Here is a 16,309-nt window from a genome sequence, read left to right as displayed (position 1 = left end):
ACCTTCTCAATGTTCTCTCTGATGGCGTACTTGCAAGCTCTCTGGCAAATCTCAGTGATATCAGCACCACTGAATCCCTGTGTGTATTTAGCAAGTGCACCGATGTCTACATCTTTAGCAATAGGAGATTTCCTCAAGGCGGCCTTGAAGATATTGAGACGGGAGTCCTCGTCTGGTAGTGGAATGTAAATGAGCTGGTCGAGCCTTCCAGGACGAAGAAGAGCTGAATCAATAATGTCTGGTCTGTTGGTTGCTCCGATGATGAAAACGGTTTTCTTGGCATTCATTCCATCCATCTCAGTCAAAAGCTGGTTCAAGACTCTATCAGCAGCACCACCTCCATCGCCACCGCCTCCGCTTCCTCTCTGAGTCGCAATGGAGTCGAGTTCATCAAAGAAGAGAACGCATGGAGCTGATTGACGGGCCTTGTCAAAGATTTCTCGGACATTTGCTTCACTTTCTCCAAACCACATAGTCAGAAGCTCAGGACCTTTGACACTGATGAAGTTGGCTTGGCACTCGTTGGCAATAGCTTTGGCCAATAGGGTTTTCCCGCATCCAGGAGGACCGTAGAAAAGGACTCCCTTTGACGGAGACATACCGAATTTCTCAAACTTCTCTGGGTGCTCGACTGGGTATTGAACAGTCTGCATATAAACAATGACACGGCTTAGCTTACAATTAATGGACAGATCCAAGCAAGAAAGGAACAAACAAGCTTGGCTTACAATAAAGAACATAATCAAGCAAGAAAAGAATTACCTCCTGGAGCTCTCTCTTAACATTCTCAAGACCTCCAATATCATTCCACGAGACATTGGGAACCTCAACAACCTGAAAAGCCAAAAGTAGATGTTGGAATGAGAAATAAGCAAAGGTATAGGCTTTGATCTCGTTCTAAGCGGAACACTGTCAATACTTACGGTTTCACGAAGTGCAGATGGGTTGCTGTTTCCGAGAGCAGTGTGGAAGTGCTCGTTAGTTACTGCCATGGAATTGAGGATTTCAGCATCTATGGAGTCATCTTCCAAATCAATCACATCCATCTTCTCCCTGATGCATTGCAAGGCAGCCTCTGTGCACAGAGCTGCAAGATCAGCACCAACGTAACCATGTGTGTCCTTTGAGATCCTTTCGAGATCCACCTGGAAAAAAAAAATAACCACAAGCAAAGTTTAGCTTTCAATAAACATTACAGTCAACAAACAAAGACAAGGATATATATATATAAATAGAAAATTACATCTTCAGCAAGCTTCATGTTCTTTGTATGGATCCTCAGCACTTCAAGACGTCCAATTTCGTCAGGAACCCCGATATCGATCTCCCTATCAAATCTTCCAAACCTTCTAAGAGCTGGGTCAATACTGTTGGGACGATTGGTTGCTCCCATGACAATAACATGAGCACGCGATTTGAGTCCATCCATGAGTGTAAGGAGCTGAGACACAATCCTNTGACACTGATGAAGTTGGCTTGGCACTCGTTGGCAATAGCTTTGGCCAATAGGGTTTTCCCGCATCCAGGAGGACCGTAGAAAAGGACTCCCTTTGACGGAGACATACCGAATTTCTCAAACTTCTCTGGGTGCTCGACTGGGTATTGAACAGTCTGCATATAAACAATGACACGGCTTAGCTTACAATTAATGGACAGATCCAAGCAAGAAAGGAACAAACAAGCTTGGCTTACAATAAAGAACATAATCAAGCAAGAAAAGAATTACCTCCTGGAGCTCTCTCTTAACATTCTCAAGACCTCCAATATCATTCCACGAGACATTGGGAACCTCAACAACCTGAAAAGCCAAAAGTAGATGTTGGAATGAGAAATAAGCAAAGGTATAGGCTTTGATCTCGTTCTAAGCGGAACACTGTCAATACTTACGGTTTCACGAAGTGCAGATGGGTTGCTGTTTCCGAGAGCAGTGTGGAAGTGCTCGTTAGTTACTGCCATGGAATTGAGGATTTCAGCATCTATGGAGTCATCTTCCAAATCAATCACATCCATCTTCTCCCTGATGCATTGCAAGGCAGCCTCTGTGCACAGAGCTGCAAGATCAGCACCAACGTAACCATGTGTGTCCTTTGAGATCCTTTCGAGATCCACCTGGAAAAAAAAAATAACCACAAGCAAAGTTTAGCTTTCAATAAACATTACAGTCAACAAACAAAGACAAGGATATATATATATAAATAGAAAATTACATCTTCAGCAAGCTTCATGTTCTTTGTATGGATCCTCAGCACTTCAAGACGTCCAATTTCGTCAGGAACCCCGATATCGATCTCCCTATCAAATCTTCCAAACCTTCTAAGAGCTGGGTCAATACTGTTGGGACGATTGGTTGCTCCCATGACAATAACATGAGCACGCGATTTGAGTCCATCCATGAGTGTAAGGAGCTGAGACACAATCCTCCTCTCAACCTCTCCATTTGTCTTCTCTCTTTTTGGTGCAATAGAGTCAATCTCATCAATGAAGATGATCGAAGGCGCGTTTTTCTCAGCCTCCTCAAATGCTTTCCTCAGGTTGCTCTCACTCTCACCAGCCAGTTTAGACATGATCTCTGGTCCATTGATACAAAAGAAGAAGGCACCAGTTTCATTAGCCACAGCCCGAGCAATCAAAGTCTTTCCAGACCCAGGAGGTCCATAGAGCAGGATTCCCTTTGGTGGCTTAACACCAATGGACTTGAATAGTTGTGGATGCCTCAATGGAAGTTCAACAAGTTCCCTGATCTGAGCCATCTGTTTTCTGACACCACCAACATCATCATAACCTACATCATCTAGCCTTTCTTCATCCTCTCTCTTCACAGGCTCACCCTCACAGAAAATCTCTGTGTCTGGAGCAACCACACAGTATTCAGCAGGATCGGTCTCTATAACTTTGAACTCCACACTCCTCATTCCTCCTCTGACTAGGAAGAGATCACCCTTCCTCACGGGGCGGTATGCCTCAAGGAAATAAGCTGTTAAAAAAAACAAAATTTTATTCAGAAATCATTCGAATAGTTATCTCAAACCAAACAAGAATCTCCAAGGAAACAACCAAAGCACAAAAGCCGACTTACGTTTCAAGTAAGCATCAAAGAGGTTTCCAGTGACCCCTTCAACGGTATCATCAACAGGCAAGATGTGAACACGTTTTCCGTACTTGACATCTGGGCATTGGTGAACAGAAATAACATCTCCGAGTCTAACCCTCAAGTTAGATCTGACAACTTTGTTCATCCGGATCTTTGGCTCCTCACATGTTTCATCAGCAAGAGCAATGCACACAGTGTCCTTTCTTTTCTTACCCTGAAAGCCAAAAGCCAAACCAAATCAGAACTAATAGAAGACCACAAAAAAAAACCAATCTCTTCATAAAGACAAGACCAATACAATACTATCATTCAATACCCAAAATCATAAACTAGGGTTTGTGTAGAAACACATAAGAAATCCCCCGATCAAGCAAAGCAAAAAAACCCTAATTTCAAAAACCAAACCATTCAATATCACAATCAAAAGAGAATCCAAAAAGCAAAACCAAACCTTGATGAGAATGGTATCACCACGGAAGAGCTGAAGCTTCTCCATGGTAGCAGGGTGAAGGGAAACAACGGAGTTATCATCGTTGATAGCTTCATCGACGACAAGACGGTTCGGAGACTTCTTCCTCTCGAGAATAGCAGTACTGAAATCTTTCTTCGATTTCCTATAAACACAAATCAAAAGATCAACCAAAAACCCTAGTAAGTACCCAAAATCGAATAAAAACCTAGACTTTAAGCAAAAGAGATCCGAGATTTTCCCGATCGGAGAAAACAAAATAAGAGATCTGGGAGTACTTACGAGTCTGAAGATTCAGCTGGGGCAGACATGATTTGAGATTAATCGAAGAAAGATGAGAGCTTTTTTTTTGTCTTGGTGTGGGTTTCTCTGAGAAGAGAGATCGATTTGTGATAATGGGATCTGAAAGAGCTGATGAGATTAATATCTCTATGTTTCTTGTTGGTAAAGAGAACTCTCCATTTTTTTTTTTTCCTTTTCTTTTTTTCCTTATCTTTCTAGTAAATATCTAACCGACCCCAATGTTTTACATTTTTCTTAAATCTATACCGCATGTATGTTATGTGACTAAATTACTCCTAGTCTCTTTTATTTTGTTTTCCTCTTTTTCAAAAAGGAAAAAATCAATGCCACAAAAGTCAAATTCTTTGTGCTTGCTTATTAATTTTTTAATTTTATTTTTGTAATTTCCTAGGAACATTCATTTCATTTTTTTATACTAAGATAGGAACAAAATAACAAAACAAGCAATAGCATGTTCTTCTTACCTATTGGTAAAAAATATTCTTAAATCGGTTAAAATATTCTTTTTTTTTTCCAACTACTTCTCCCAAATTTTGAGTAGTCCTCTACATACTATTTTTTAGTCCATCCCACAAAAGACGTAATTGTTTTATGTTTATTTATGTTAGCGTTAAAATTTAGTTTACTTATGGTTTTATCCAAAAAAAAAAAAAAAATTACTTATGGTAATTAATAAGTACTTATACAATTAACACAAACACAAATGTACACGTAAGCAAGAGTGCTGAAGACTTGATTCAGCTTTGGAACAAAACTCTGATAAGCCATTCTTGCTTATATACATATCTTCTTGATTAAGCTGTGTTTACTGGTTATAATCACACAAATATCATATTAAATCATTTAGAATCTTTCATAATCTTCATATGCAAATTATATTATATGTAATGTATATGAGCTTGATCTTGATCTCGCCAAACTCTTCAAGCTTTCCAATCTCCCTGGAACCCTTCTTGGAGTCTTCTATTTTCGTATGATGGGTTTGAATTATTATGTAATCAACAAGCTCTTATTGTCTTTGGGTTCCATAACTTTCCAAACCAACCTCCTTCACCGCCACCACCATTGTTCTTTGTCTCTAAACCCCTCTTGTTCTTTCCTCCCGTGTCTCTTGAAGCATTTACACTCTTCAACGGAACTAGCTGTGGGCTGCCGTTCCCTGAAGAAGCTTCCACAATCTTGGTCACCATCTCTAACACTTCACTCATTTTGGGACGTGTCTTTGGATTCCTAACCAAACATCTGTTGGCAACAACTGCTAGCTTTTGAACCGATTTGATCGGGTACTTCCCTTCAAGCCTCGGGTCTAATATGAGTCTAAACTTCCTTGTGTCAGATAGATAAGGTCTCACCCATTCTAGAAGCTTCTGCTCTCCCTTGGGTTTGTTTCTGTCTACTGGTCGCCTCCCTGTGATAAGCTCATAGAGGAACACTCCATAACCCCACACATCGCTTTTGGATGTGAGACGGCCTGTTTGAATGTACTCAGGTGCTGCATAACCCATTGTACCTACAACCTAAACAGCCGGATTGTAACATGTTAATAGAGAGCTAGATGTTTTCTTTCTCAAATCTTGCAACAAAAAATAAGTGAAATGCAGAACTTACATCAGTAGAAACATGGGTTAGCCCTTCAGATGGACCTAAACGAGCCAAACCGAAGTCTGAGAGCTTTGCTTTCCAGTCCTCATCCAAAAGAATGTTCGAGGACTTGAAATCACGGAATATGATCTGAAATAAAACAATGGACCAAAGTCAGTAAAGAGAGTGAAATGAGATCAATAACATAGCAAGCAGAGTCATGACATTACCTGAAAGTCCATTTCTTCGTGCAGGTAAGTTAAGCCACGAGCTGCATCTTGAGCGATTCTCAATCTGAGGTCCCAAGTAAGAACAGTGAGTGACCGAGGGGACAAGTGGAATTCAACACTTCGGTTAGGCATGTATTCATAAACCAAAAGCCGTTGAATTCCACGTTCATCATCTTCAGCACAATAGCCAAGCAATTTCACCAAGTTTGTATGCTCAACTATACCAAGAAAGTTCACTTCCGTAACCCATTCCTTATGCCCCTGGAGAATCCAATACACAAGATAACAGAGTTAGCCCTGTAAAATAACTGACAAATCTTGAAAATAAGACAGTCAAAGAAAAGACTTTACTTGCAACCCTCTTTTACCGAGCTGCTTCACAGCGACTTCGATCTTAATCGACGGGTCTTCCAAGTTCCTCACTGTTCCCCTGAAGACACAACCAAAACCACCTTCTCCAATCATAACAGATCGGCTAAAGTTCTTAGTTGCAGACTTGAGATCAGTAATGCTGAACTCTCTGAGATTACTAGCTCTAGTAGACATTGTAGGGTACGAGTTCTTCCTCCCCATGGATGACTCCGTACTCGTCCCAGAGACATCCCGGGAGTTAAACTCTGATCCGCTTCGGTTTATTTCGCGGTCAGAGAAGTTAGAAGTCAATGAAACCGAGTTAGGAGTCTTCTGTTCTCCTTTCTTGTCTCCACCAGAGAACAAGAAACACTTCATCGTCGAGAAGAGATGAAAACACCGAGGTTTCTCCACTGCAGGACACAAAACAAACAATGATCATGAAAACATAAACGCAACCAAAACATCAAAACCATTCATTGGAACATATTATCGAACAACTAAGCTGCAAAGTTCAAGCATTAACAGAGTCATTGCTCTTAAACATCAGTGCTTCCCTTTGGTTTCAACTTACTTGAATTTTCTAACTTTAGATACAAAAGATCAAATTTTTACTCAACGGGAACCAACAGATCCAATATATTTTCAAAGTAAAACGAACCCTAAATTAAGAGAGGGTAAGAGAAAGGATCTGGAAGCTAGAAGAAGTAATCGAGTTTCACAAGTTAAGATTCCTCCTATACTCTTAAAACCCAACAAGCAGCAACATAAAAAGAACGGTGACTTATTGAACTCATCATAAAAAGCAGAAGAAGATGATTACAACGCACCTTTGAATTTTGTTTTGTATACAGGTAAAAATCAAAACTTTTTCTCAGAAGAAGATACAATTCAATCTCGCCAGAAGAGAAGGATGATTATGATTATTATGAAATGGTTCATAAATCACGTAACAAAAGAGGATTTGAGAGAAGATGATAGGTGGTAGGAGGAGTTTTTTAAATTGGGTATTTGGGAAAATGGATTTTTTTAAGAAGCAAAAACTTGGAAGAGGAGGAGGATGGACGAAGAAGAAGATGAAGAAGAAGTCGTCACACGGCAAAAGCAAAACAAAAAACCAAAAAAAGCCAAGTCTTTTACATATAGCTGAAAGTCTGTCTGCTAAAGAACTGAGAATTTAAATTGGACAAAAGTAAAATACATTGGTTTTGTACTATTTTGTTTAGATGCTTCCAAAAACTATATTTTCTTATTATATAAAGAAAACGTTTTATTTCATCTCTTCTTTTTGACTTGTTCAATGGGTAAGGTGCTTCCCAAAGTAGCCTATTTTTTAACGATTTAGAGTTTGATTTATATGAATTACGGTTTCTTTACCTTATTTTTCAATGACTCATCAATTTTTTTCTTCAGATTATCCAAATTATAACCATATAATGATATAATTATAAACTGCGAAAACTAATGGTTTGTGCCAATAAAAGTCTTGTTGCATCAGGATTCAAAATTCTACTTAAATGCATCGGCCAAAATGGGTTCTAAAGTCCTTTCAACCTATCAAACGTATGAAAATATAATCTTACGTATAATATAAGCATAATATTCTTTTAATCTTATTTGTGATATATAAAAAGTTATCATGTATGAGATTTGCAATGGGGAAGTGAAAGGGATATTACACTTGAGTCACCTAGGAGATTTCCCAAATCTTCCTGGAACCTAGATTACATCAATTTAACGACAGAGTTTTAGCATTTTCACACAAAGAACGAATTTAAGAAATCCTCGGTTATGCTTTCCGATTGATCTTATATCGGTTTCTTGATAACTTGATAAGTATTGGTTTTGGTAAACTGCACCACTTGTTGAGCTAACCTTAAACCTTGGTAACTTAACCTATTTCTTACAATTATGTGTTAATTAATCTACAACTTTTGTCGAGTTGCTCACGCTGCTGTGTCGGTTTGATCCCGGTTTGGTACTTTTCGTAATATATACATCTTCTTCACTCAAAGTCTCGTAACTTCACCTACCTACCAATAGATTTTTACAGCTAAAAGTGGATCAGATCTTCTCTGTGATAGAAAAATGGCACAGTTTTCATGTTGTTTTAAGAACCTAGGCACTGTCTGTCCCTATTGAGAACTTTTATCTGGCAAGGGAAGGGTCACGAGTAGAGTCCATAGGAAATAAGATAGAGACCTTTTGTGAATTTTTCGAATTTGATTTGTATACGGAAAAGATAAAAGATAGTAGTAGAAGAGAAGAGAGAAGTAAAAGTCAAAGTTGGTAGATCCTTATAGGTCAAAAGTCAACAGATTTTAACGAGTCATATTGGTCCTACACTTTTCCTACCCTAGCATTATCAAAAACATCCGAAACTAGGCACATAACTTGTCATATCTATGATCCGATAGAAATTGTTCTTTTATGTACCGACACAAAAGATTCCACAAACTTTGTTTTTGCATTGCAATGAAGACCAATGTAGTTTCGTTGAACCGCACTATTTTGAATTCGAACCAGTTGCGTTAAAAACAAGTTATAAAAAAACGACAATGTACATTGCAGGGAATTATGATCACTCTACTACTTCATAGTTTCGTTTAAACTCTTAATTGTTGGGGGCACTGAGCTTATGTCAGATTTTGTATGGACGTGACTTGGTTTGGTTAAGCCAACCAAGAGGTGTACCTTAACATTAGTTCAAATATCATAGAGCCACCTCCCTAATTAAGCAAATACCAATTCAAGTTTAAGAGACTTTCCCATCTCTTTTTGTTCTCTAATGAGGAGCAATTTTTTAAAAAATAATACAGAGGAATTAATTACATCCATGAGGATGTAACATTCTGACAGTTTGTTATATCACACATTCACACTTAGGCCTGGTAATAATATTTTATTAAATAACAGAGAACTGATAAAAAGGGTAATAAACAAAATCAAGCCAAAAACACACTCAATAGCTCAAATCCTCAACTCAAAAGGTGATACAAGCAAACAACAATAGTGTTTATTTGGGTAGTATATAAATCACCAAAATCTCATTCCGATATAAAACTAAAAAGATGATTTGGAGAACTTTTTTAGTTTTAGTTGAAGTCTGGTTTCTCAGGGTAAGTGCAGCCAGACCTCTGGATCACTACGTTTGACGCGTAGCATCCCGCCCTCACACACTCTTCAATCCCTTTTCCTTGCACCAGCTGCGAAAGAAACCCTCCCACAAATGCATCACCTATGATCACATAACAAGGCGGTTAAACCACCCGAATCAGTTTATTCGAAACTGAGACCAAATGTATGATGATCTTCTTATTACAATCTATCAAAGCAAACAGTTTGGTACACCTGGATTTGAATAAGGTTCTGTGGTGTTTACGCTAACTAGATGAGTGGTTAGTATCATCAAACATTAATAAGTTTCTGAAGGGAAATTTAGGGGACAAACTCTTAGCTATGAGTCTAACTGTATCTAGCCTAGAAGGAGTAAAGCAGATTAGAACTGTTGTGACTTAGTTAGGGAGCAGTTAGTGATGGCTTATCAAATACCTGCGCCGTTGGTGTCAACAAGGTTCTCCTTGGGGAGAGGGATGACTGGGTACTTCTTCACCTTTCCATCCTCGGCGACAACCACGGGATCTGCACCTTGTGTAATCACAGTAGTCCTCTTGTATGTTCCGCTGGCTTTGGGCAACTGGGACATCTTGATGGCTATTTGCTCAACATCATCAGTCTGTATAAAATATAACCAAACAGATTAATAAACTGTCTTTTTTCAAAACCAAAAGATAGGGTGAAACTTCGGCAGTTACCTCCCAGCCGTGAACCCTGGAGAAGGTTCTTGCCTCGGTCTCATTGCCAAAAATATAGTCCATGTACCTGGTATGAGCAAGACATTGCTTTTCAGTATATCGCCAGTGATTAGTGTAAGCAACTATAAGATGGAATAAATGGATTAAGAGATTAGGATGTGCTTACGGTAGGCACTTCTCCTGAACATCTTTGAAGAATTCACAGATGAATGGAGCAGAAAGGTTCATTGTGAACACCTGCCAAATATGTGAGCATGTCAGAATTGTTCATATTAAAGGAAAACTGGTAGGGGAAACAGATCACTGTGCTTGGTTCTCATATCGGATCATGTCTTCTTACCTTGTTGTTAGCAGCGGCATGTTCACGAACCAACTGAATGGATTCTGGTGATACCGTGAGGAAGAATCCAGCAATGTAGTAGAACTTGGCCTTCTCAACTGCCAAAAAATGAAACATGTTTCACAAAAATCTCAGCAGATTCCAACAAATGAAATTATCAAATCACAGAAAGCAAACTCTTTTAAAAATTTCAGAAGATGAAATTTCTTACCCAGAGCCCAGTTCTCAGGCTTCTTCAGGTGTTCAACCTTGTAGCAGTTAGCAGCAGAAAGATTTGCAATGAGCGACCTGCAAAAAAAAAGGAAACACGCCTCAATACAACTCAGCAGAAGGACATCTTATTAAGATGATAAAGATTGATTGTAAACTGACCTTTCTCCACCAAGAACACAGACACCGCAAGTTCCGGTAGGTGTTGACTCATCTTCGTAATAGTGGACCTAGATATAGAACAACAGCAACTAAACAGTCTACTTCTTGATGATAATGATATGGACTAAAAGCAGAACCAATCACCAATCGTAATAGTGGACCTAGATATAGAACAATCACAGCAAATAAACAGTCTACATAAACTTCCTGATGCTATGGACTTACTAAAGCAGAACCAAAGACTCAAAGAGCAATAACTTATAAAACCTAAAGAAGACTCACATTGACACCAGCTGCAGTAGCATCCTTCTTCATGGCCTCTCCGTATTTGTCCTTTCCAATGGATCCCATGTAACTGGTTGCCCCAGGAGTTTGAAGCATCCACTGCAGTAATCAAATAAATCATACGGTTAAGCAAAAAAAAGTACTAACATTAAGAAAAAAAAAGTATGAGAGAATAAGGGTTAACGATCCTTTTACCTGGGCCACTTTGATCGAGTTCTGGGTAGCACCTGAAAAAACAAAGGAAATCAAGAATATATCACACACCCTGCTAATAATAATAATAATGCACATAAACACCAAAATGACGTATAATAATAACGCATAAAGATGAATATACCTCCAGCAATGTATTCAACACTGAACTTCTCGCTCATTTCATCGTACCTAAAACAATACCAATGATCATGTGAATTAACATAATAGTCACAGTCATATTCCAAACCGCATCAAGCACGTTTCATTGTCTGAATCACTCAAGGGCCAATGAAAAATCAATCATTAAGACTTGTGACAGCATTATGAACTTCTCTATATCCCTTATAACTTAATCACATCAAATCCAAACTCTATTGCTATGTCATAGTAGTTAGAGTGCGGTTTCAAATCAAATCACTTACATGGGCAAGTGCTTGTCCTCTGCGAGAATAGCATTGTTCAATGTGATTTCGTATCTGTCACGATTTCAAAAGAAAAGAAAAAAACATTCAAAACCAGAGAACCCACCAGAAGAGTATCTTTACGCAAATCGATTCAGATCCGAACACGGAAACAATCGGGATCTGAGCTTATTAACTTACTTGTTGAGAAAATCTTGGTCGACGACGGCAGAGACGTCGAGGAGTGGGTTACCCATTCCCAAGAGGATTCCATCGAAATCAGAGGAAGCCATGGATGGTGATGCTCTGAAGGATTTCGAGAAAAAGGGGGAAGAGAGATTCAGATCTGGTAATGGAGCTAAGTGTGTTTGGTAAGTGGAAGAGTGTTGTGTCTGTTTTTATAATAGAGAAACCAAAGTTAGGTATACCAAAGATAGATTCTTCTTCCTCTTAGTATTATTATTTCTAATGTATAGTTTAACACTTCTTAGGTTTCTAAAATCGTGCTGAATTTTTCTAATTTCTCTTTAATCAAAACCTATATACAGTATTTAGTGTAATCATTATAAAACATTGATATAAGTATCCACCATTGTCAGAATGAGTTACTAAATAATATGATTGCAGTAGTTTTGTTGTATGTTACAGATAAAAGTCCCAATCCCACCAACCCACTTGAGGAAATTGTCAATACACTTTGAAAAGTCCATTGGATCTAAGCGGAGGAACAAGAGAGAGTTAAAAAAAAAAAAAAAACAATGGGACAACCATATACAGTTCTACTATAAGCCCACTTCACGGCTATCCCTCGTTATAGCGGTTTGCAATTGAAGAGGAAATGGTAAAAGAATGTGTCGGTGGCATTCATTAGTCCCTGAATCATCCACGTTGTGTAGTATTTAGTAGTGTCAGAAGCATTCAAAGTTTTCACTTTTCAGGGATTGAGAATGTGGTGTGTAGATCTTCGTAAGATATTTTACTCCGACAAAAACTTATTACTTCAGGATTACACGTGTGATCATTCATTCTTACCTTGAATAAGAGAACGTGACGCCAAACAATTCTGGCAACAAACAAATTGTATATGAATTCCAGGCAAAACCTTCCTGTTGTTGTTATGAATCTCATTTACCCTTAAGGCACAAGTAAATAGCTGTGAAGCTGTGCAACAACTTAGAATGTAAAGGAAAACAAAAAATCAATCATGTGAAAAGCCACTATCAGCTTTTGTTTCTTCACACAGGAAGATGATCAATAAGTAGAAACTTTTTGGGGTGAGAAAAATCACGAGGAAGATCCAATGGCGAATGGTAGAGAAAGAATCATGCTTTTACGGGTGTTTAGAGATGATCACAGATTGCTTTTGTGAAATCTGTTGTGGTTGAGGTACCTCCAAGATCAGCTGTTCTATACTTTCCCTCGGCTATTGTGTTGATGATGGCGCTGTGGATCTGCTCTGCTTGTTTGTTGAGTTTCAGGTGCCGCAACATCATCACTCCACTCAGTAGCAAAGCTGTCGGGTTCGCCAGGTTCTATACAACACCACAAAAGACAAAACATACATTTGATCATAAGCTTAGGATTGAATCAAGTTTTGATTTTTGAAACACTAGGCTGGTAAAATCTAAATCCAGTGTCCAGAGATGTTTGATACTTGATATAAATACTTGGTTGGCCAGTTATTAACATGATAACATCATTCAAGTAACGACGATCCAACAAGAACCATTCTACAATGGAAACTAGAGAGTAATCCAATCTACAAGGAAAGTCTCAGCATCTGAATGTTCTACCAAGAAAATGCAGAGAAAGAGGTGAAAAAACTTCTATCAGGAGCACAAGTTATATCATACTGGGTTTATATAGATAACAGTCAGACTAAACTCACTTCGTTTGGTCTAGCGCTCGTATTATTCATAATAGCAATAACTAAATGCATCATACAAATTTAGGGTGATGATTGATGATAGCATATGAGAATGATGCAGCTTCAACGACTAACCTTTCCAGCAATATCAGGTGCAGAGCCGTGAACAGCTTCAGCAAGAGCAATGCCATCTTCTCCGATATTACAACTGCAAGCAAAACATCATAAGAGCTTAAGATAATTGCCTCATTTTCAGAATAGACATCACTCTGCCAGATGAAGAAAAAAATGTTACCTAGGAGTCAATCCCAAACCCCCAACAAGTCCAGCACACAAATCGCTGATAATATCTCCATAGAGATTTGGCATCACCAAAACATCAAAAAGTGCTGGGTTTTTCACAAGCTGCCGGAATTAAAGATAATCAATCTCATAATCCACAATACACGAAAGCATTTTGTTCCCAATGTAAAAATAGCAAAAGCAGACTCAAATATGGGTTGCTGGGTAACCTACTCTCTAATATTTACAAGATTATACGAACAGCTAACTTAATTAGCCTTTACATGATTCAGAACAAAGGGTAGGGTAAATGTCATGTTGTAACTTACCATCATACAGCAATTGTCAATAACAACCTTCTCGTAATATATCTCAGGATACTTCTTAGCAACCTCATCACAACACTGCAAATCAGGACGCAAACACAACCTAGTCTCAGAACAAATGTTAAGAAAAAAGAAGCCAGCAGGAATATTAATGTATTTTAGGTTGCAAAATGTGCAGACCTGCAGGAAAAGACCATCAGTTTTCTGCATAATGTTGGCTTTGTGAATTGCAGAAACTTTCTTCCTTCCATGAGTCTTGGCATATAGAAAGGCATACTCGGCAACTCTCATACTCGCCTTACGGGTAATAATTTTAATACTTTCCACCACACCCTTGACGACCTAGCAGATCAAAAAAATGACAAGTTATCAACATGAATGATTCTGAAAAGAATACTAAATATAGATAGATTTACTCAAATGATAGAGAGCAACAGACAAACCTGGTGTTCAAGGCCACTGTACTCTCCTTCCGTGTTTTCACGAATGGTAATGAGATCAACGTCATCATAACGTGTTTTGTAACCAGGAAGACTGTAGCAAGGCCTAACATTGGCATACAAATTAAGCTCTTTCCTAAGAGTAAGGTTCAAAGAACGGTGACCCTTTCCAATTGGGGTAGCCATTGGTCCTTTCAAGCCAACCTTGTTATCAAGCACGGATTGAAGACTCTCCCATGTCAAGAAACTATTGGTTCGAGGATCTACTTCGGTACTAACATAGTGTTCGTCCCATTCAATGGCCACATCAGCAGCAGTAAACACCTGGATCACCATTAAAAAGGGGGTAAACCATTTTTTCAGAGAAATCAACTATAACACTAAAGGAACAAAATTTCGAATTCAAGAAGCCTAGATTCATCATTAACAAGTCTAAAATTATCCAGCCAGACACAATGGTTTCTCCTAAAACTATCTAACAAAAGTGATCTGATAACATAATCACACCAAACAAAAGTAGATTGAAAAAAAAAGGGACCTGTTTGACAGATTCAGCGATCTCTGGACCGATCCCATCACCAGGAAAGAGAGTTGCTTTGATCGGAGTGGTGGAGGAGGAGAAAGCCCTAGCAACGGAAATGAACGCACCGGAGCTAGAACACGAAGTCCCCAGAATCTGGCTCGAGCGGTTACCAATAAGCCGTCTGGCGAGAAATGCTGCCATGGTCATCGCTTCAAGCCCTCAGAAAGACGCAAGAGAGGAAAGAGACAGAGAGAGGAGACTTTTTTGCTGCGTTGGACCTGAAATAAAAAGGTTACTTTTATACTTTTCTCCAGCTCCAGCAGAGAAGAGAAGAGAACATTTCTTCTAACGCCTTGTAGTTTCTCCGAAATACTACTGCAAATAAAAACGGCACAAAGTTAGTGTCTAAAAATAAGAATAAATTGCTTCGTAACTAAACCGGATATGAATAAATTGTGAGAACCGGTCGGTCAGATCAAATTCGAGTTCAGATCTAGGATCCGGATAACTTACTAGTAAGCAAGCAGTATCGAGTCTTGAACTTTTATTTACTGGGAACGACGAAGCGAGAGCTCTCAAGTCTCAAGGTACTGTAATTCCGATTTCTTCAGTTTTAGTTCTGACGTCTCGATCCTGCGTTTTTGATATTTGAATCTTCCATTGCTTCGTCTCCGATCTTGTATTCCGGTGATCGTTTGTCTTCCTTGTTTCTTTGGATTATGATTATACCCTGATCTATTGCTATTTGAGATCTTCTTCAATCAGCTTGATTGGAGAAAATTTCTTGCGTTTTCTCTCTGTTGATTATGAATACATTGTAGAAATCTGTGCAGTTTTATGCTTCGCATATGTGATTCTCCTATGAAATTTTGTGCCTAAGGATGTATCTAGCCATCCGAATTTTGTGTGATCTGTGATTCTCATGTGATTTTTGAATGTTTTGGGATAAATGTCGTTTTTACCAGTGATCAGAATGTCTGTTCAAATGAGTGTGGGTTGAAGTTTTTAATATCTTTGTCAAAAAAATCGAAAATTTGGTTGCTTAATTGCTCAAATACTTGGTTTTGTGTTTGTAACGGTGATAACAGCTAGATTTTGTCACTATTTCAGGTACATCTGAAGTCTTACAACAATGTCTCATGTAAGTACATATGCCCTTATATTCTGTTGAATGTTTATGTGTATGTGTAGGAGTTTGACTATACATGATCTTTTTTGGGATAACCTGCTTCACTTCTCCCCTGGAACTTTATTACTGAATTTCCGATTTACATTGAATAGGATTCATGTCCTTTGGTAAAGAACATTCTTCTTCTAGACTCTGAAGGAAAGCGTGTTGCCGTCAAGTATTACTCTGATGACTGGTCAACTAATGCTGCCAAGTTAAGTTTTGAGAAATTTGTATTCTCAAAGACCTCTAAGACCAATGCTCGCACTG

General features: G+C 38.6%; 4 protein-coding genes and 1 long non-coding RNA gene across 6 annotated transcripts in view; 1 reads left to right on the top strand and 4 right to left on the bottom strand.

The window, feature by feature from the left end:
* LOC104745161 (cell division control protein 48 homolog A-like) overlaps positions 1-4,004 on the bottom strand; it is a 5,311-nt gene extending 1,307 nt beyond the window's left edge. The window contains exons 1-8 of one of the 2 annotated variants that reach the window (XM_010466341.2): positions 3,843-4,000; positions 3,543-3,705; positions 3,077-3,305; positions 2,419-2,974; positions 1,244-1,454; positions 924-1,145; positions 763-834; positions 426-647 (exon numbers count right to left, since the gene is read on the bottom strand). In XM_010466341.2, coding sequence (XP_010464643.1) covers positions 426-647; positions 763-834; positions 924-1,145; positions 1,244-1,454; positions 2,419-2,974; positions 3,077-3,305; positions 3,543-3,705; positions 3,843-3,871 — 1,704 coding nt within the window. In that variant the 5' untranslated portion in view covers positions 3,872-4,000. Of the gene's footprint in view, positions 1-2; positions 648-762; positions 835-923; positions 1,146-1,243; positions 1,455-1,726; positions 1,799-1,887; positions 2,110-2,207; positions 2,975-3,076; positions 3,306-3,542; positions 3,706-3,842 lie in introns of both variants that reach the window. The other variant, XM_010466343.2, reaches the window with a different exon arrangement.
* On the bottom strand, positions 4,583-7,209 carry LOC104745158 (probable receptor-like protein kinase At5g15080). The gene is made up of 5 exons (XM_010466336.2): positions 6,856-7,209; positions 6,026-6,438; positions 5,675-5,935; positions 5,472-5,594; positions 4,583-5,380 (listed from the first exon to the last, which is right to left on the bottom strand). Exons 2-5 carry the CDS (start codon positions 6,401-6,403, stop codon positions 4,862-4,864), a joined length of 1,281 nt encoding a protein of 426 aa, XP_010464638.1. The 5' UTR covers positions 6,404-6,438; positions 6,856-7,209; the 3' UTR covers positions 4,583-4,861.
* On the bottom strand, positions 8,908-11,845 carry LOC104745157 (adenosine kinase 1-like). Its single transcript, XM_010466335.2, has 12 exons — positions 11,635-11,845; positions 11,455-11,508; positions 11,175-11,221; positions 11,033-11,064; positions 10,835-10,936; positions 10,553-10,620; positions 10,392-10,468; positions 10,181-10,278; positions 10,007-10,077; positions 9,841-9,907; positions 9,578-9,761; positions 8,908-9,263 (listed from the first exon to the last, which is right to left on the bottom strand). The coding sequence occupies exons 1-12, from the start codon at positions 11,724-11,726 to the stop codon at positions 9,121-9,123; spliced, it is 1,035 nt and encodes a 344-aa protein (XP_010464637.1). The 5' UTR covers positions 11,727-11,845; the 3' UTR covers positions 8,908-9,120.
* LOC104745156 (isocitrate dehydrogenase [NAD] catalytic subunit 6, mitochondrial) lies at positions 12,495-15,159 on the bottom strand. Its single transcript, XM_010466334.2, has 7 exons — positions 14,887-15,159; positions 14,352-14,672; positions 14,089-14,250; positions 13,912-13,986; positions 13,596-13,705; positions 13,436-13,508; positions 12,495-12,965 (listed from the first exon to the last, which is right to left on the bottom strand). Exons 1-7 carry the CDS (start codon positions 15,076-15,078, stop codon positions 12,774-12,776), a joined length of 1,125 nt encoding a protein of 374 aa, XP_010464636.1. The 5' UTR covers positions 15,079-15,159; the 3' UTR covers positions 12,495-12,773.
* LOC104745155 lies at positions 15,359-16,303 on the top strand. Its single transcript, XR_760706.2, has 3 exons — positions 15,359-15,458; positions 15,982-16,012; positions 16,153-16,303. It is a non-coding gene; the product is annotated as an uncharacterized LOC104745155 (long non-coding RNA).

Source organism: Camelina sativa, chromosome 15 (assembly GCF_000633955.1).
Source record: "Camelina sativa cultivar DH55 chromosome 15, Cs, whole genome shotgun sequence".
Taxonomy (NCBI): Eukaryota; Viridiplantae; Streptophyta; class Magnoliopsida; order Brassicales; family Brassicaceae; genus Camelina; species Camelina sativa.
The sequence above is the reverse complement of the archived record's forward strand: the minus strand, read 5'-3'. Positions and strand labels throughout refer to the sequence as shown.

Bases quoted from the DNA above. Each gene is read 5' to 3' on its own strand.
- LOC104745158 (XM_010466336.2), bottom strand. From the start codon at position 6,403: ATGAAGTGTTTCTTGTTCTCTGGTGGAGACAAGAAAGGAGAACAGAAG. The intron at 5,936-6,025 runs GTAAAGTCTTTT...TGGATTCTCCAG, and splicing joins TCGGTAAAAGAGGGTTGCAA to GGGCATAAGGAATGGGTTAC. The intron at 5,381-5,471 runs GTAAGTTCTGCA...CCGGCTGTTTAG, and splicing joins TAACCCATGTTTCTACTGAT to GTTGTAGGTACAATGGGTTA.
- LOC104745157 (XM_010466335.2), bottom strand. From the start codon at position 11,726: ATGGCTTCCTCTGATTTCGATGGAATCCTCTTGGGAATGGGTAACCCA. The intron at 10,937-11,032 runs GTAAAAGGATCG...TGATTACTGCAG, and splicing joins ACTCGATCAAAGTGGCCCAG to TGGATGCTTCAAACTCCTGG. The intron at 10,621-10,834 runs GTGAGTCTTCTT...TTCTATATCTAG, and splicing joins CTACTGCAGCTGGTGTCAAT to GTCCACTATTACGAAGATGA.
- LOC104745156 (XM_010466334.2), bottom strand. From the start codon at position 15,078: ATGACCATGGCAGCATTTCTCGCCAGACGGCTTATTGGTAACCGCTCG. The intron at 13,509-13,595 runs GTAACATTTTTT...TTTTGCTTGCAG, and splicing joins GGTTTGGGATTGACTCCTAG to TTGTAATATCGGAGAAGATG. The intron at 12,966-13,435 runs GTTAGTCGTTGA...GGTGTTGTATAG, and splicing joins CACCTGATATTGCTGGAAAG to AACCTGGCGAACCCGACAGC.